Here is a 20,944-nt window from a genome sequence, read left to right on the forward strand (position 1 = left end):
ATACATACACACACACACACACAGCAGCTATAGACTCTGCAGCACCACCTGCTGCAGACAACCCGGCTCTCCTCCCAGGCTACAGCTGTTCTATGATCAGCTGAGCCAGCATCCTCCTTTGATCTCCTAAAAACCAGCTCATTAAAAACCAGGACGTCTGTACGCAGCAGCTCCCCACTGGCACCACAGCTGCCCACCTCACGGAAATTGGCGACCCCCCTCAACCATATTTCCTCCACATGGAGCGGGGAAATCACTCACGTGGAGGGCGGAGATTCCCCACCCCTTCCTCCTTGGGAAGGGGGGAAACAGCATGCCAAGGAGGGGAGAGAAGCAGCATGTGGACCAGGGGAGAAGGGAGCATAGCCCCCGCGGTCAGGTGCCGCTTCTCTGCCTCTGCCGCTTTGTTGGGCTTGATATCATGACGTCACATAGCGTACCGGTGTCATGGCAAATGACACCACGTGGCCGTTTTCAAGGGAGATGCAGGGGGAGACACTGAAGATGCAGAAAAATGGAAGAGCCGCCGAACCACTCAACCGCAGGCAAAATGCACTCTCCCCAGGCGTGTGGCCGAGAGCATTTGTCAAGCCCTGTTTATCTATATACCTCTTAGTAGCCCAAGTGGTTATATGGCCTCTAAGGGGTAAGCCTAACCAATCCTGGGGCCCTTACCATAAGGATGGGACGTCTGTGTATTTTTTTTTTTTTTTTTTTTAAATGACCTTCAATGACTTCTTCTAACAACGGCATATCAATAGCATATCAGTGGCAATTTTTTTTGTACACATCTTTTGGTGTGGGTGGAATTAGAATTAGACCATCAGGTTCTGGATTGGGTCAAATATTGCCTTACTAGCCAGTTTGGTATGCAAGAGGGTTTAAAACGTATCGAAGGCTAGGTTTAGGTATAATTTATACAACCTATATTACATTGTTTACCCATATAATAGCTGTTTTGCATATAATTTTCACAAACAGCTGTTAAAATTAACGCTATGCTTTTTTATAGGAGTAAAATTGGCTTAACATTACGTCAACGTTAGTGAATACAGCATGACTAATAACTTTAATGTCACGTTAAATAACATAATGGAGCTTAGTGCATATATGAGCAGACATGTTCTTGTAATAACTTGGTCAAAAATCAATGCAAGTTGGGCAAGATCAACAAATAAATGGTATTTGTTCAGTCAGTTTAAGCGACAACAATAATTAAATGCTTGAGGACACACACATACACACACACGAAAGTTTGTCAGCATTGCCTTTTATACTTGCTTCTACGATTTAAAAATTTTTTTTTTTAAAAGTTAACAATATTGGAGTGTATTAAAATCTTAGATTAAAATTAAATTTCAACTAATCCATAGAGGTTTTTTTATATATATACTGTATTCTAATGACCATTTTTATTAATTTGTAAGGTAATGTAAAACAATATTATGAAGATTACACTATTCACTTTTTGGTGAAATCTTGACAATGTAGAAAAATGCATGTTTGGAAAGACCAACCCAATTCCCCCATTTGCTGTTTTCCAATAAAAAAATAAAAATATTAAAAAACAAAAAAAGAACACTTTATTAGGATAAGAATAGTTAAATACCAAATTGAATACCTCCCATAAAAACAGAAATAGCAGCATAATTGACTGACTTATACACAAGAAAAAAAAAAAAAAAAAAAAAAAGTGCAATGTTAATAGATTGCCTGTTAAAATGTAGGCAAATCCCCCGCAAAATGTTGGAGCAGTCCGCATTAAATAAAAGAACTTCTCAGAAAATTAATAATTGAGTTTTGCCTTTTGTTCATACCATCAATAGAAGTCATTTGATGAGTTTTTAAACAAGAGACATAAAAATCATTACTTAATTTCAGAAATAAAAAAACACAAAGACTTCACACACAGGAAGTTAAAATCTTGGGAGTGCTAAAAACTATTTCTGCAGAATGCACTAACAAGCTTGTTAAAAATGATTTTTTAATAATATATATATATATATATATATATATATATATATATATATATACATACATACATATATATACATACATATATATACACACATATATACATATATATATATATATATATATATATATATCAAAAAATAAATAGATGATACCGTTCTGTGGCTAACGAAATGCTTTTATTTGTGCGAGCTTTCGAGATACACTGATCTCTTCTTCCGGCGATGTTACAATGAATGAAGCAAGCAAAAGCTATACTATAAACAGTGACTATTAGAATGTTATCTGTGCTGGTCCTTCCCCCGGTGTGGATGTGTTTTATGGCTGGAGGTGTCAAAAGGTTCCTGAAAGCAAGTGATGAAAGAGTGTGTATGTGTATTAGTGTGAATAAAAATGAATGGAGAGCCCACAGTATATACAGTGCTTTACAAAAGGTGTGTGTGGAGTGGGAGTGGATATAAATGGTGTGGGTGGGTGTGAAAATGTGAGTTACTAGCACAACTAAAAGTGTGTGTGGATACTATGTGGTCCCTATTTGTGTATAGGGATGGAAAAACAAGGAGTATAAGTATGTGTGAGAGACAGCTGTGTGTGCATACATATAGCACAGTATGTACAGACATGGCCTATAGCGCTCATGGGAAGAGAGTTCACTTGTGTCAGTAATGACTCATAAAATTTCGATCTCTGTTTAGGCCACTGCTAAGTGTCCCGAACAGTTGCATAAATTTGTATTCATGCAACCGTCTTTCTTTCGGTGTTTTAAGATTACCTTTGAGTATGGCAACCCTCAGATCGTTCATCTTATGGCAGGCAAGAGTCAGATAAATGTTCGCCAACAGGACTGTCTCTTGTTCCGCGTGTGATGCTGTGGCGGTGCAGGTTCATTCTCTTGTTTAGCCCCTAATAAAACACATCCACACCGGGGGAAGGACCAGCACAGATAACATTCCAATAGACACTGTTTATAGTATAGCTTTTGCTTGCTTCATTCATTGTAACATCGCCGGAAGAAGAGATCAGTGTATCTCGAAAGCTCGCACAAATAAAAGCATTTCGTTAGCCACAGAACGGTATCATCTATTTATTTTTTGATTATTGAAGCTCGGCTAGCACGGTACTGATACCTCTACATGTATGTATGTATGTATGTATGTATGTATGTATGTATGTATGTATGTGTATATATATATATATATATATATATATATATATATATATATATATATATATATATCTTAAAGTACATTATTCTTTAAAGTGGAGTTTCAGCAACTGCAGCTTTTATACAACCATATGCATTCGGGCTGCATGGTGGAGATGATGCAGAACTACAACACTGTTCCTATTTCTCGACACCAAGATTCTCACTAAGTATTCCAAATTAATTATGCCATGTTTAAAATGTGATGCACTGGAAATGTGAATAAAAACGCAATTTCTATCAATTCTACTGTTAAAAACACTACTACTGCATAAAATATAAAAATTAGGCTGAAGACATAGAAAACCTGGTTTAAAAATCGATTGAACATGATTCCCTTGTGTAATATAAATTCCATTCCACAGTGTTGTAATGTCACGCTGAGGCTTCTGTTGGCAGTAGGTTCCATGTGGACTGTACGGAAGTCTTCATCGGTGGTGAAAATGGTGCAGATTCATAACAAACACCAGAGGACAGTTAGAGCTGCCACAATGCCGTTAAGTATTGCCATCGTGTAGCCAATGTGGAAAGAATGACCTGTCCGTTTCCTAGAAAGAAAAAGGAAATATAACTTCAGTACACTTTTTACAACATTAGGAAATACATCAATAAAAAGGTAGCATATCAATATTCTACTTTCAAGAAAGGCATTTTCAACTGCTATAAAAAGAAAATACAAATAGACAGACATTGTAGGGAGGGGTGAATTTAATTCAAATGTTAAATTAAAGTTAGATATTGGTTAAAAAAAACAAAAAAAAACAAGAAATATAAAGCCAGAATTACCTAAACACGCAAAAGGGAAAGTCTTTATACAAGAAACCGAAGATGTTCCATGAGGTCACATACAGAAATGTAACCAGAGGAATTAAATCATATTGTCCACCTAAAATGTGGCTGGTTATGAGAAGAGATTGTTTCCTTAAAATGTATAATGTGTTCTGAAATGTGTCGATAATGTTGCGATTGATGTATGTAAAATGTTTGATATAAAAAAACATTAATATATAGCTCTATTTGAGGTCACAGATTAAACGATCTCCTCCAGTTTACAGGGTATAAGATTGAAGTATTAGTGACCTAAATAGATCTATAAAAAGTGGAATACAAAAAAAAAAAAAAATCACTGTTCTATAGAAACATATAGGACCATATGTACTATGCATACCATAAAAACACCATGACACGTGGGAAGACACCTTGCAGCCTATTAAAAAGAATGGCTGTTATGTACCTTCTAGCGCCATGAAGGTGTTATGGCTGAGCACAGCTTCTTAAATGTGGGCCATAATATCTCATTTAGGTGTTAAATTAAATGACAGGTTGTGTAGTTAAATTTACATGGCAAGACAGTGGCAGAATTAGCGACTGCACTTTAATCAGTAGTGAGAAAATTAACTATTACTTTGACACACGTGTATGTATATATATATATATATATATATATATATATATATATATATATATATATATATATATATATAAACTATTTTAAAAAGGTTAAAATAAGGATTTACTGTATCTTATAAAAAAATGTTTTGTATCCGTTTCTGCAAAGAATTTCCAATAGTTCAAACAAGCTAAGATTATACTACCTGCGCACCCACGCACGACGGCAGCTCTAGCGATATGTGAACTTGGCTGCAGGAGATTGGGGAGGCGTGGCAGACGAGTCATGAAGCTAGTTCGCCTCATTGGCTGAACCGCTCATGTGACGCAGACGTCACGCAGTCGCGCTTCAAAAAACAACATTTGTCTCTTCAAATCGGTCGCGCTCCTTCCTGCGCGCAATGGGAGTGGCCTCATAGGCATTTTGTGGTTGGCGAACACGCCAGCGCACGTTGTATAATCGTGGCCTTTCTACTTAAGCTTTTAGAATGTTCAAGTTGATATTTTGAAAAGACTTGGCACAAACATTGACAAAGACACAATCTAATTACTGCCACTTATTCTGTACGGTTTGCAACAGGGTCAAATCGGTGTTACCCAATTTAATAAATGCAATAATATTTGTATTTAAATGACATATAAAATAGCTAGTTTCTTTAAATTTAGTGGGTTATCATGTTCCTGCTTTTAACATGAACATGTTAAAATAGTTTAATACGTCAGGCCCAAATTTATTAAAGCTATTTAAGATGTGAAATGTTGAAAGCATGAAGCAAGATATTTCTTGCAGTTTCTATAAGTGCTAAGAGACTCATTTTTCTTCAGTGGTACATAGCATATAATTAAGATTTATCTTCATAAATGCCAGGGCCTCCTAAAAAGAGCATTTAAAAAAAAGCAAATGTACACAATATTAATCCCACATGAACCAGTACCGATGGATAAGGATGAATAATTCCACGGAAGTGAATATTACTGCTTTCCAATGAAATGGAGGTTAATGTATAACTATTTGTCATACACACAAATAGTCTTTGGAAACAAGAGAATCAATGCATCAAAGTAGACTGTGAATGCCATAATCTATACAACTATCTGTAGGTGTTAGGTCTATTAACCAGTCTGTCCGTTGGCATCAGTGTTAAATATACATATATTTTCAAGTTTACATTATAATTAATGTTGACTTAAACTTGGCAATTTAAGTTATTTTAAAATAGGAGAAAAGTAACTTTACTAATTAAGCATATATGGTCTACTCTGCCACGAGGATGAATCAACGACCGCCCCTACACTTTCAGAAATGACAAAACCCTATTCTCTTTAAGTGCAATACATTTGTTTTTGTTTTTTAAACATCTTGTTTTTGTTTTGCGACGATATGGGGGGGAGGGAGAGAGAGCGACGATATGGGGGGTGGGGAGGGAGAGAGGATGGGGGGGAGGGAGAGAGCGAGGATTGGAGAGAGCGAGGATGGGGGGGAGGGAGAAAGCGAGGATGGGGAGGGGGTTATATGGTAATATGTCAGGTTATCAGGATATTCCAGCTTCAGCACAGCACGGGTGGCTCAAAGACTGGGCTTCCGATTGAGCCACCTGTGCTGAAGCAGGGATATCCTAAAAATCTGACCTCGGATGTAGTTTGTTGCACTTCAGGTATTATAATTCCCTGTATTGTATCCTTTTGTAAAGCGTTGAGGACACTGAGCACTATATAAAGATGTACATCCATATATTAGTAATACAGATTATATTTGGACTTTGTTTATAAATTTGCTCATTTACCGACAAAAGCCATAACATTTCACAATTGGTCCCAAACTTTTGTAAGATGGTGGCTGGATCCTCATCTTTCTACAATTAATTTTCAAAACAAATGCACATTTTCAATTAACGCACATTGTACAAAGATTTGTTGAAATAAAATGTCTCAAATACTTCCATACCACAGTATTATGCAAAGCTCAGGTTTCTGCATCATGCAACAAGTACTATTTACTTTTGAATTGACCTCACAACAGCTATATTTAATTTCTTGTCCAAAACCCTGTCCTTCACAATCCATTTGATTCCTCTTCACAACAACACAGCATTCTTATGCAGCCCGGGTCCCCCTGGGTCCCTTTACCTTCAGGTGCGCTGGAGTGTCCGGCGGGTGCGAGAAGGTTGCAGGCCGCGCCGACCTTCAGGATGGCGAGCGGGTCACAGGAGGCTCCTTGTGGCTTCTTTCACAGGGCGTCGCCATTTTGTGTTTGATCGCACATGCTCAGTGTAAGCGCGCTAAGCGGCGGCCAATAGAGGAGGCTCTAAACGGGGACTAGTTTCCATAAGCCTTAGAGACAGGACCACGTGGTGCGCAACAGCCTATAGGGCTATCAGATACTCCCTGCAGGGGAACTACAGCCCACAGAATGCAAAGGAGCTATCGATCAGGTGTTGCAGCTAAGCCAATAGGGCTGCCTGATTTCCCTGCACAGAAAAAGATAAATTTCGCTCGCTGTGAACACCACGCCTGTCTGAGCTGGGATGCCATCAGGGTAGGGTGTGTGTGCAGGTGTCTGTGGCACTTGCACTTGGCCAGGGACCCCATTAGACCCCAACTCCCCAGTTTGTGGTTGCTGCAGGGACAGGCCCATATAGGGACACTGTCCCTGCAGTCCAGAGTGAGGGACACAGCTGCATCCTGGCCTCAGGTGATCTGGGACCAGACATCTGCAGCCAAGATACATTGTATACGGTGGTACACTCCCTGCGAGACCCACCCAACATAGAGGAGGAGGCTTCGCGGGTAACCCTTGGATCCGTGGATCCTATCATCACGGCATCGACGCACCCGGGTGTGGGAGCACCCGGGCAGGTTCTCAACTCACCAGTGCACCAACTCAATACTTTAGTATACTATAGCGAGGCCAGTGTTACAGTTGTTACATAAAAACGGAATTTTGAAAAAAGAAGTTCTCTGAGAAATTGTGATGACTTCATGGTGGTGAGGACGCATAAAAATACCATTACATGCCTGAGACAGGCACTGAAATGTAAGTGCATATCTCACCAGCTATAGCCTTAGCACTGTGTTGTGAACTTGCTTCACTATTGTGCTCTTTTCTTCTCTTTTTTCTTTCTACGAGGTGCGCTGATTATCTTGGACATCTGTTACAGTTGTGGCACTATTGCATGTGGTTTATGATCATTTTTATGCCATCAGTAAACTTGTTCTAATTATACCATTGTGTATTGTTTGTGTGTGTCCTGTAACGGGGTCATTCTATACTATAGAATCCCCGTAAAGGTCGAGGCGCAGAGGCTCAGGTTTCCTATAAGCCACAGGTATCGCACTGCACCACACACACACACACCTCCCATGGGGTGGGGGAAGTGCGCTACACTTAATTAATATAAAAACTTGCACAAAGACCTGAATTGTTGATCACTCAATACACTTTCCAATGAGGATTTAAGAGAACATTAACCAGTTGACAAAGACAGTTCTGTAATTAGGACTACAGTACAAGGGGGAAATGGTTCGCTGTTTCAAAAGAGAGCAATTGTTAGTGTCCTGGAACAGAATTGTATATTTTCTGTGATTTCTTTTTTTCTGCTCTCAGGCCTCCCCAGTGAAAGTTGTATGTTTCCCTGTTCTGAAGCAGCCAGTGCTGCTGTGTAGTTGCAACACTGTTGTTACAATATAGCCTTTCCACATGCCACCAGCCAGTTGCCTTAGCAACCGCTCACTGCTTGAATTGGGCCGAGCTGTAGCTCAGACAGCCTACTACGCAATCGCGCCTCTCTGCTGGGCGATGTGTGCTCACCCCCAGCAGACAGAATGACACTATTGGAGGCAGGGCTTGGCTGGTGAAGTACACGTGACGCGGCTGCCTCTTGAAATCACAACTTCAGTTGTCTTCAAGTGCAACGGCGGCAACGCTGTACTTCACCGCCGGGGGTCGATTTCAGTTTTGAAAACTCCCGCCCAAAGCGAAAGAGTGGCGAACGTGCAAGCACACGTCTCATCGCAGCCTGTCTGAACTCAACCATAGTCCTCTCCCCTGCCTCTCTGTTTTTTAATACGCCCCCCTGGGCTTGTTCCTGTCTGGAAAGGAAAGTGGGCTCTCTTATCAGCAGACAGTGAGTAGATGCATCTTCCACTGCTCCCTTAGAAAGGGATTCCTTTTTATCTTCCCCTTACAAGAGCCACTTCCTACCACAAAAACTACATGCAAGCAATTGCTTTTACATATTACTGTTAACCCTACCCAATAAAGTTGAAGAAAATAGAAGGACTTTGTGTGCTTTTAAAGGGGACGAGTTTATGCTACATGTGACCACTGGGTCCAGAATAGTTAGAAAACATTTAAATATTTTTTTAATAGAAATCTCAATACAGTATAGGATTTCATTGACCCAACAAAGTAGGATTATGCAGTTAAAAATATTTCTATATACAAAGTCTAAACTTCATCATTGCCTCTCAGTTCATTTAAATAGTTGCAATGACCACAATGTTAATTGTTAATAAAATATTGTCTTTTAATAGGCCAACATGACAAATCAGATGTATTATTTAGCTTTTGGGACTTTAAGTCTTTTCTCCCAGATGTTCTTTGTAGGACATTGAAAGAAGAGTATTTGAAATTGTGTATACCAATTACATTGATGAGGAGCTCAGATGTTGGAATATTTCCCTTCAAGATGAACATTACAATTCTTCTCTAGTAGACACTGCAAATGTTACTGAAGCTGCCATGAAAAAAAAATAATGACTAAGTTGTGCTACAGAAGGGCGTGCGAGAATGTGTGGAGTGCGTTTATGGCAATAAATTGCCATTCTTCTGAATTTCTCAGTGCGAGAAGAGGCCGTAAGCTAGTCAAGATCCCAGGTGGCAATAATGGCAAACGTGCAGCCCCAGGAGAAATATGTAGGCAGCAGGTTACCCTGCGAAACGCATAGGGCAAGTTCCTGTACCAGACCTATAGCGAGATTGGGAATACTGGACAGGACTGAGACTTCTGGATGTCCATTGCCTTCTCTCTTCCCCACGAACCATTTGGAGGTGACGTCAGATACAGGAGTCGAGGACGGTGGTTTGAGGAGAGATGGATACCTTTAGCCTGTGGGCCCCAAACCTTTTCAAACGGATGTTTACATGTATAAAGATTTCTCTATGGAACTACACTATGTTCCGGTCTCTTCTATTTAAGAACATCAGGAAGATGACTACCTCATTGATGAGCCTGATGTACATTTCTAATTTGAAAATGTAATACCTTCCACCTTGTTCATACGTACTGGTTGCATTTCATGGTAAAGAGAGAAAAAAGGATCCCTTGGCAATGTCCTCAGCCTCCACTTAATATAGAAGACTTGTTCACAAACTGGAAAGATGTGGAGTCCCGCAATGATGATATCCTCCACTAAATTTAAATAATACATTTTACTTTATAGAAAATATAGTCAAAACCTAATTAGCGCTTTGACGCAACAACTGCCAAATAAACAAACAGGGATGATTCCCTGCCAACCCTGGATCTACCGGACCTTTAGCTGAAATGAGTCTCAAGGGCAATCGTTAAGATGGTAGGTCTTGTATCAGGTAATTTTACTTGATGGATACTACGCTGTTAATAATAATTATAGAAACGGACATAGCTAAATATGTGCATATGTACACATAGGTGAATAAAGTGAAAAAAGGTCTGCCGCAGGTCCCCTTATGATGTTAGAGGTAGTGGATAATCACTCACTTGTTAAACTGCAACAAGCTGTCTGCAGAGGATAAATACAGTGCAACAAAAGTTTCAAAGGAAGTGTTGCACTAGAATCTGCAGCAAACGTGGAATCATTAAATACCGGTAGCCCTTCGTTGAGAGTGATCTGCGTATAATACCCAATTCAGTCTCAATTCTCTGCTAGTGGCTGTCTCGTGGGCCCACATCTTAGGAACCTTACTGAGCTATATAGATGAAGGCCAATGTAATAATGGAGCTGTTGCTATAAGACTGCAAACTGCTTTGCAGCTGCGCTACTGAACTGATGATTGTAACCTTCTCTACCCGATGCGATTTCGTTCTGACACAAACGTCTTCGAAGGGCTACCGCTGTTTGATTCCACGTTTGTTGTAGATTCTAGTGCAACACTTCCTTTGATACTTTTATAGCACTGTATTTATCTGCTGCAGACAGCTTGTTGCAGTTTAACAACACAGTGAGTGATTATCCACTGCCTTTAAGGCCGCGCTTAGAGTGCAGGCGACGCGACTGATGACATCACTCGTCGCCATTGCGAAAGTTGTAACCAGTTTGAGACGTCGCTGGCTACAAGGGGAGGGACGTCAGCAAGGGGTAAGGTAAAGGGGCGGAGACGTGAGCAAGGGGGAAGGCAGAGGGGAGGGCGGAGACAAGAGCAAACGGAGACAACATCAAAAGGCAAAAAACAGAGTTGTGTTTTCTGTATGCTGCCAATGTGTGCTATTTTAACAAAATGGAGTTTGTTTAAATCTATAGAATACACACACCTCTCCCTGCACAACACACACACACACACACACACACACAAACCTAAAACCACGGACGTCACTAGGTGTCAGCATGTACTGTTGACATACACTGATTGGTTATTAACTATGCTCTCCGATTGGGTGCAATAGAAGCTATCTGATTGGCTTATAGGGAGTCACATGGTGAGACCGTCACTGCAAAAAAAATCAAATTCTAGTGACAAGGATTTTGGTAGTGCCGTCGCGTCCACTATGAGCGCACGCAATGGCTTTAATACAATTGTTTTCACGCGATGTCGCGTCGCCGGCACTATAAAGCGCAACCTAACATCATAAGGGGACTTTTTTCTCACACACACAAACATACACACACACACACGTCACTTTCTATCATTATTATTAACAGCTTAGTATCCATCAAGTAAAATTACCTGATACAAGAACTACCATCTTAACGATTGCCCTCGAGACTCATTTCAGCTAAGGGTCCAGTAGATCCAGGGTTGGCAGGGAATCATCCCAGTTTGTTTATTTGGCAGTTGTTGCGTCAAAGTGCTAATTAGGCTTTAACTATATGGTCGATCAAATAAAATTTATTATTTAAATGTAGTGGAGGATATCATTGCAGGACTTCACCACTTTCCAGTTTGTGAACAAGTCTTCTATATATTAAGTGGAGGCTGAGTGCATTGCCAAGGGATCCTTTTTTCTCTCTTTGCCATGTATATTTAATCCCTGTTTGCACCCCTCCTATACAATAATATATATTATTACTGGGCTGAGCAGTGGACACCTGTTTTTTGGAAAACTGGTTGCATTTAAGACATATTGCACTATAGGGGTTTCTATTCTACATGTGTCTCTTGGGATCTGTGCTCTAACTTTATTCCAAACATTTATGAAAGACCCTCTGGAAGGTCTCTGTTGGAGCAGCACCTGAGAAGCCAAGTGGTTGGACTATTTTTTTCTATTTTGGCTTTATATCTTAATATACACTTGGTTTATATATTAATACACTATGTTTATCACTGATTTATTTTAAATACCTTCACTTTATTCACTTACCATCACTATAGAATTTTTGATGTTTGGGAAGTTGCGCTTTGGGATCCTTGTTTTTAAAAGTGTAAATAAAACTGACTTGGTATCATAGTTGACAATCCAGCTCTAGAAGGAATAAGGCATTTTCAACATATGATTTTTTTCCCGAGGTCATCTTTTCTATTCCTATAGTCTAATCTCTAGAAAATACATAGACTGACCTATTTCTGTATGTTCATGGATGATATGCACTTCTTTGGGCTTGTTTCCTTGGCGTTTGAGAAAAGCATTTCTGGACTTATAAATATAGTTCAATCATGATTTTCATATGTCCACTGAGCAAGAGCACAAATGTCGGTCTGTGGGTCTTAAATGGATTATAGGCAAAGGTGGCTGAAAATAGATTTCAAGTATTCAATACACTTCCATACGTAAAGCTACCAGAATAGCATGACACTTCTCCCATTCTAGATTGTGTTCAATTAGTGTTTCTCAGACCTATTAATGAGAAAACAGTCACACAGTATTGTTATGCCTCCCTTCTAAACAACATTTCTCAAGTAATGTTACCAAGCTACCCACCGACAAGCAAAGGATTACAAATAAAGAAAAGAATATATACGGTACAATAACAGCTCCTTTTTTGTTTTCAATGCTGGTGTTTGTTAAAACAAAATGTGTGTCAATCTGTGCATAAAATAGCTTTTATGCACCATTTAATCCATGTCCAAGAACAATTACACAGCAGTGAGATTTGTTTGTCCTTTCAATTAATACAATAATATTAATATAAATCAAACACTGGCACTTTGCTCCTTGGTAATGAATTGAACTGTTCAATAAATGCACAAACATGACAGGTTCTGAAACAATAAGATTTTGAACAACATGGTGCTGTATTTAGTTTACATTGTAAACCATTATATGGAGTTTTGCAATATTTATAGTATATCTGAAATCAATACGACCTAATTAAACCAAGATGCTCCTCAGACAAATCCAGCCTAACCTTTTCAGCTGCATTTTTGGCATTAAATGTAAATGCATGTCCTTTAATCTTACACGGATTCAAACCCGTATTTAATAAGCAGTGCTATTTCAAAGGACACCTTAATTCCCATCAGATCTTAGAATACCAGCATAAAATGTAAAATAATTTAGCCACTTTGACTTTATCCACTTGTGAATTATTTTAGATAAAAGTCAACAGGTATAAAACATAAGAGGTATTTTGTTTTAAAGAAAAGTGAAGATGGCTTTTTTTGATAAACTGATGTTGTAGTTCCTATAATCAGATAGGGCTGTGAGAAAAGAAACATGATAACTGGCAATTATATGTGCAAAAGATTTTCATATATGGATAGAAAAACCCTAGGTTACACGCTAAAGAACATCTAGAACTCACACAAACACCTTTGGCCGTGAGGGCATTGAAACAGCTCACTATCCAAGAACACCATCTGCTGACCAATCTATTGGATGCAACAACTTCGCTCAGAATTGGCAACCATGCAGTCGCATATGATGTGTTATTTGAACTACTAGAAATAAACAAAAAACACCGCAATAGTGTATTATCTTTGAGACAACAATTGTCATATGGGACAAGATACAAAGAGCATTTATTGATTAAAACAATTGTAACCGCAATTGACATAAAACATATGTGAAATTAATAAACAGTAGACTTTTCTCCTGCTGATCAAGAGGATAGTTCTCACTGCTGAATAAGAAATGAGCTTCCAAGCGCTTGTGCTTAAAGGAAGCTGCGTTGCTCCGCCGTTTGATAAAACTGAAATCCTACTCACCATTCATGAGTAGGACATGTACAGTGGTTCGGGGTCTTTTGCCAGGGATAGCCGCTTGCCGTGGGGTGCAGAGCGTCCTTTAGTGCGGGGAGATTTCCTGCGGTCCTCGTGGTTTGCTGCCAACAGAGTAGTTTCTAACTGTCTCCTGCCGCTGACGTCACCGTCTGGTATGCACAGCTACGGGGTCCCTGGATGGCCAAAAACCTTCCTACGCGTTTCGAAACTCCGTAATGCTGGGTTTCTTCGTCGAAAAAGACCCCGAACCACTGTACATGTCCTACTCATGGATGGTGAGTAGGATTTCAGTTTTATCAAACGGCGGAGCAACGCAGCTTCCTTTAAGCACAAGCGCTTGGAAGCTCATTTCTTATTCAGCAGTGAGAACTATCCTCTTGATCAGCAGGAGAAAAGTCTACTGTTTATTAATTTCACATATGTTTTATGTCAATTGCGGTTACAATTGTTTTAACCAATAAATGCTCTTTGTATCTTGTCCCATATGACAATTGTTGTCTCAAAGATAATACACTATTGCGGTGTTTTTTGTTTATTTCTTGTTCCCTTCTCTGAGGTATTCCATATAAGAAGAAATCACTGCACAAGACTCTTTTCCACTCTTCATCCTTAGCGCCATAGGAGGCTACTCCACACGAATCTTCTTATCTGGTTGGAAGATACCAGATCTAACTCTCAGGCAGCTCAAGGACAATCTTCATCACAAACTGTACCACAGGTTTTGTTCCATTGTATATATCACTGTTTATAATACTGTATAATTTGTTTACACTAGCGCTTTTATTGCACTTATCATTTTACCTATTTGAACTACTATGGTACAAAGAACATTACTGCACCTCCGGGAGTTTATATTGTGTGACTCATTTCATGGCTACTGTACGTGACATTTTGATACATTAGTAATGATAATGGGGTTAAACAGTGAAAGAAATAGAATACTAGCAAATATAGATGAACTAGAGGCCAAGAAAAATGGATAACCAGAAAACATGACAATGGCAAGGGGACAGTCAAAGTGAGCCACAGTACAACAGACAAAATGTTACTAGAAAGAATAAATTTACAGCAGTGGCAAGGACGACATGAAAAGGAAAAAAACAAAACAAAACAAAAATAAGTAGTTAAAGTAACAAAAAAGGGACCCAAGAGAAAGAGCAATAATTGTAAACAAACAGCAAATTCAAGGAGAAGTAAAGGTAGCAAAAAAAGGGAATTTTCAGGTCATGTAATTATACCGAATGGCCACCCGATTTGAAGACATTTACCATTTTCCAGATACAACAAAGTGCAAACAAATAATCTGTATTCAATAAGGATGTATTGCATCATTACTTGACACACACAAAATAAATAAATAGGTGAACAAACCCAAAACTGCATCATTACCGTTGTTATCAATTTTGCCTTTTATAAATCCGTTACTCCAATACAACAAGTACATTTGTGCAATGCAGGGAAAGGAAATAGAGTCTGTTATTTGTTACAGTGTTAGAAAATGTCAGTGTCAAAAAAAAGAAAGAAAAGGATTTACCTGAAGCGTGCAGGAGACAGTGGAGTCGGAGGAAACATCCCTGGTTCAAAGGAATCAAAGTATGTCACTGTCCACGAAAAGCTGCAGCATGAAAGGCCAGCTATGAGTGACAGGACAAGGAAACTCCAGAAACCTGTCAGAACAGAGAATGAAAAAAAAACATTGCATGTCAATCCCAGCATTAATGCACATGCCATGTATGAATACAAGTTTCACTACAGGTGGGTACTTCCAGAAACAGTACTTGTAATGTCGTGTTAACAGTACAAAATAAAGAGACAAAAACAGTAAGCAGAACTTTTTCATACCTAAGAGACTAGTTTTTTCACCTTCTTCATTAACTTCTTTTTCAGATGGAATCTCTAAAAATTGAGGGGAAAAAAAAGTAGTCTAATAAAAATGCAGGAAGCGAAATGTTAATGGTCAGAGCTGGGGGTACACGTAGCAGTATATGTTCAGATGCTAAAATTGCTAATGCTCTACTACAACTCAAACCATAAATGTACTAGTTAGAAAACAACAACACACACAAATCAAAATGCCCATGGTATAGGGAAATAAATTGTGCAGTCTCCCATGATGTCCTGTCGCATATACAGGCATACCCCGGTTTAAGGACACTCACTTTAAGTACACTAACGAGAAAGGACATATTTTCAATAGCACCATACCCGTGTCCGCACGCTTCGCGAGTACGGACACTTATTCTGCTTTACAGACCGCCGTCGTAGTGACGTGCTTATTTCCCTCACCCAATAGGCAAACGGCAGCTCACGAAAGCGCCCGTCAGCACGTCCTGAACAGCAATACCAGCTCCCTACCTGTGCCGAAGCATCGATAAGGGGGTGAAAAAAAGGTAGTGCTTCACTTTAAGTACATTTTCACTTTACAGTACATACATGCTCTGGACCCATTGCGTATGTTAATGCAGGGTATGCCTGTATAGGGATAGGGCTGGAAGAATCCACTTGTCCCCTCGTCCGGGACAAGCAGAAATTCAGGTGAGGAATGTGTCAAAACATTTTTTTTTTTAAATTTAAATCAGGTTTGACCCATTCAGGACAGCAAAGTTGGTTCCTTGCATTCGCTGCTGCATTGGGGGGGGGGACTACTTTGGAAGCTTGCATTGAAATTGTCAACTATATACAGGCATACCCCGCTTTAAGGACACCCGCGTGTAAGGACATATCGCCCAATAGGCAACAGCAGTTCGCGCATGCGCCTGTCCGCACGTCCTGAACAGCAATACCAGCTCCCTACCTGTACCGAAGCGGGGAGACTATAGAGCCTGTTACAAATGCGTTATTCACATCAGTTATGCACGTATAGAACGATTGCAGTACAGTACATGCATTGATAAGTGGAAAAAAGTTAGTGCTTCACTTTAAGTACATTTTCACTTTACATACATGCTCCAATCCCATTGCGTACGTTAATGCGGGGTATGCCTGTAATCTATGCTAAAACTAAACAACCAGGTGTTCATGGCACAAATGGAATGTGAATAAAACAGTGCAGTAAATACAGTGATGTAGGTGTGTAGCGCACAGCATCCAGCAGAGAACAGGTCTGGCAAAAACTTTCTTTATTGGCAAGGCATTAAAAAGAGGGGCGCAACCTTTTACATGAGTATAGCTTATACTTATATTTTAATGAGGTATCTTGTTTAGAATAGTTTAGCTAAGTGTTTAGATAATAAATTGTATTTGTTCAAATTGCTTTGATGCATAGCAATATTATGGGCCATGCTAAACGTAGATCTGTGTGGATATGGGCCGCCTTTTTATGTGTAGTGTATTAACCTGTTATTGCCCTGCTGGGGGAGCGGTGCAGATGAGTCTGCTTCTTTTACACTTGACAGCTCAGCTGCACCGATCAGTCAGTAGATCAGGCATGTTTGGAATGTCCGCATGCGCATGCGCGTGGCGAGGGGTCCGGTGTGCTTGATTGCCGCTCCCATGGCTGGTCTCCTGATCAGCGTTGTGTTTACCAGCGGGTGCACATCGCAGGGACAGTGAGAGGCGTGGTATGCGGTGATCTTGCTGGCGCTGGGCTCGATCGCGGCGCGCATGCGCGGGGAATGTCCTTCTGATTGGATAGTAGCTGTCTGATGACGTCACTAGATATCGCGAGATTTGACAGACTTTGTGTATTTAAGTGGCTGTATATCGTGTAGAGGCACTTCTTGACAAAGTGCTTTGCACGAAACGCGTTAAAGTAGAAGGGTTGCGCCCCTCTTTTTAATGCCTTGCCAATAAAGAAAGTTTTTGCCAGACCTGTTCTCTGCTGGATGCTGTGCGCTACACACCTACATCTCTGGAATTCGTTTATATAGCAGCACGCATTGGAAGGGAGACTCTGGAGGTGAACAGACTGTGAGTACTCTTAAGGGGCTATCCCAATGAGGTGAAGGAGGGTGTCCTAGGACAACTTCCCTAATCTTCAGGGCTTCCTGGTGCCCCCACCCCCATCATTATGGACTGAGTATACCAATGCACAATACCTTAATACCCAGTGTCTCCCTCCCTTCAGAAGCACACATACAGCACTTTGAGCACCATTGTTCTATTCTGACTCAGTAAATACAGTGGTAAATGCAGTGTCTAAACAAATAAGACACTATCACATATACTGAAGCTCTATGAAACAGGATCCTCTGAAGTAGATGCTTCTTGGAAACCTCATACAGAAAAGAAAGAACAGATGCTTGCGGTATGGTGCATTAACATTTTAATTTCATTGAACAAACAACACAGGGAGGAAAGGGAACACTCACAATTTCCCTTCTGGTCAAGAGCAGAGTGACTTCGGGAGGCCGGAGTGTCTCAAAGTCATTCTCTGCTTTTGACCAGAGGAGATTGTGAGTGTTCCCTTTCCCCTCTGTGTTGTTTGTTGTGAGTGTTCCCTTTCCCCCCTGTGTTGTTTGTTGTGAGTGTTCCCTTTCCTCCCTGTGTTTGTTCAATGAAAGTATTGTTGACAGGAGGTAAAAGGAAAGTGTTTTTGTAATTTCTAGTTTACTTCAGATGGATAGAAGCAGTGATAGTCGGTGTTATTTTCTACTTCATAATAACGGTATTCAACATGACCTGTTGCCGGTTTTGTGGAGTCATTTTGTGATAAGCTGTGTGTACATATAATTGCTGTATACCTTGCATCACGAGATAGAGGAACGCCAGAAGAAAAGCAATGATGCAAACAATCACCAGACAGCATAGCATGGAGAACACTCGGGCTGGCCATCTTGTACTCCTTTTGGACGTGACCACCTGTGACATGACAGTTCCATTTTGTCCAAACTGCTCTGGGCCTGCATATAGCAGAGAGTCACCTCTGAGATTGTTTGCTGTTGTAGGATCAGCCTCCACTAATTCAGTGTCCAAGTTTCTGACTAGTGCTTTCTCCTGAGAGTCACCTTTTGCACCCCAGCTTTGAAAATTGCTGGACGTGGAACTTCCAAATACCACAGATTGACGACGGTTGCTTCCCAGCCGCCTGGCACTACTCCCAAGAAACATATTCATACAGGAAACTGAAACACAAAACCTCTGTTACTGGTGATGTTGGGCATATGCAGTCACAGCAATTGTTTGGAGCTCCATAAACCATCTGGTTGTGCCATGCTGAGGGAGAGATTCCCAAGGTCCGTTCCGGGGAACGCAATAGATTCAGCATTAACATCTATTGTACGTTAATGGCTGTTAACACCAGGCAGAGGTGTTACCTTGCAATAAACCTTGGTGAATCTCCATCTTGGAGCTTCATATGGCACAACCTTTGGCTAAAAAGTCCAAAATATTTATTTTATTCATAAAATGTTCTAACCAGGAAGTACTACATTGAGTTACCTCTAGTTTTCAAGTATGTCCTGGGCATAGAGTTAAGATGACAAAGAATACATGGTTACAAATATAGTTACATAAGTGAACAGGGTATACATTATATACAAGACATTGCATGCACAGTTAGAGATAATATATATTGTAGGCGTATGCAACAGTTACAGACCAGATTAAAATGTGAGAGCTTTAGTTTTGAAATAATTTAGACTGGGGGTGGCTGTTAAAGAGTCTCCGGTAGATTGCTCAGGTTGTGGGGGGCACGGTAAGAGGAGGAGTGGCTGGATACATTACGGAATCTTGGGACCATGAACAGTCTTTTGGAGCCAGATCTCAGATGATAGCTGTCACAACTTGTTTTTCAGCTATAGATTTCAGAGTACAGCCTGAAAACAATGACAGCGTTTGAAGCAGGGGAGTCTGGTTCAAACCCAGGTGTGAGCACCTTGTCACCTCAGGCAAGTCACTGTCTCTCCCTGTGCCTCAAGTACCAAAAATGTAGATTATAAACTATGGGCAGAGACTCACTGTGACTGCAACATTCTGTGCAGAACTGCATACACCATCAGCGCCGTAAAAAATATACGATATTCCTGACCCGGGTCCCTCCCCCATATTAATCCAATTTGGGGCATGAGGCACAGGGAGATAAAATTACTTTCCCAACACCACAACCAGGTTCCCTCATAAGGAAGTGGCATATAGGTCTGGCAACTATTCCACATTTAGGAGGGCTGGTTCACTTTGGCTGGAAATGTCCCACCTAAAGCCCAATATCTGGGTTTATTCGGAGGAAGCTTCCTGTCTGTAACTTTGCTCTAGTTCAGTGGACGCCAACAAAAAAAGGGAGGGAAAGAAGTTGGCTTCCTATAAAACGAATCCAGTGTTGACAGCACGAAGATAAAAGTTTGTTAACCAGCCAGCCCCAGCAAGATGCGGTCCCCAGTGTCCCTACTCCCCGTGTGCACTACATGCTGAGCCCTCCCATACATTACCTGGCCGAGCCCGCGCAAACTGACCGGCCACAGCTACACTATGCTACGAGACCGTGACCCTGCACCAGGGGGCAAATAATACATATATATATATATATATATATATATATATATATATTCACCGAGCACTTCCACTCAGGATCCCGCCCTGAAAATTAACTCTATGTATTCCTCCGCCGCCTGACGAGGACTTTTTTTCTTTCGGAAACCAACCTCCTTTGTGAGCGCGTGCAGCCCCGCCCCTTCCGTGCTGCTGAAGCCGCGCACAGTCCCGCCCACTGAGGTCTGCAGTTCTGCTGAATCCGCGCGCAGATCCTTCCGCGCAGTCCCGCCCCCCGAGCCCGCGGTAACGCGACGGTTTTCACTTTTCCCAGCGGGACATACCGGCGCAGACACCTGCCGTGGTGCTGATCCCGCGCGCAGATCCTTCCGCGCAGCCGGCCTCAAGTACTGCAGCAGCAACAACAACCGCTACCACGGAAATAAAATACACACAGAAAATAAAAACCTTTTCAAGGACCCACTCCTCTGTGTCGTGTTTATTTATTTACAACGTATGTGTTTCTTGCCAAGTCAAACGGAAGCGTGTGGCAGAGACCCTTCCGACGCCTTTCTCAGCGGCCAGGCTGACGTAGTGACGCCACTATCCCTACA

The 20,944-nt window shown here is 40.8% G+C and overlaps 1 protein-coding gene across 8 annotated transcripts; it reads right to left on the minus strand.

The window, feature by feature from the left end:
* Nucleotides 1–3,012: 3,012 nt before the first annotated feature.
* Nucleotides 3,013–20,926, minus strand: ARL6IP6 (ARF like GTPase 6 interacting protein 6). Of its 8 annotated transcripts, XR_012802711.1 has the most exons (6): nt 20,291–20,395; nt 18,608–18,988; nt 15,768–15,821; nt 15,460–15,592; nt 12,324–12,495; nt 11,772–12,228 (listed from the first exon to the last, which is right to left on the minus strand). XR_012802711.1 is itself a non-coding variant. In XM_075609381.1 (5 exons), the coding sequence occupies exons 2-5, from the start codon at nt 18,978–18,980 to the stop codon at nt 3,633–3,635; spliced, it is 654 nt and encodes a 217-aa protein (XP_075465496.1). In that variant the 5' UTR covers nt 18,981–18,988; nt 20,675–20,785; the 3' UTR covers nt 3,013–3,632. The 8 variants fall into 8 exon arrangements, 7 of the variants coding, with proteins under 7 accessions (XP_075465496.1, XP_075465494.1, XP_075465498.1 ...); XM_075609381.1 differs by lacking the exons at nt 11,772–12,228; nt 12,324–12,495; nt 20,291–20,395 and adding exons at nt 3,013–3,726; nt 20,675–20,785; XM_075609379.1 differs by lacking the exons at nt 11,772–12,228; nt 12,324–12,495; nt 20,291–20,395 and adding exons at nt 3,016–3,726; nt 20,799–20,926.
* Between the last annotated feature and the right edge of the window lie 18 nt (nt 20,927–20,944).

This window comes from Ascaphus truei, chromosome 7, assembly GCF_040206685.1.
Source record: "Ascaphus truei isolate aAscTru1 chromosome 7, aAscTru1.hap1, whole genome shotgun sequence".
Taxonomy (NCBI): domain Eukaryota; kingdom Metazoa; phylum Chordata; class Amphibia; order Anura; family Ascaphidae; genus Ascaphus; species Ascaphus truei.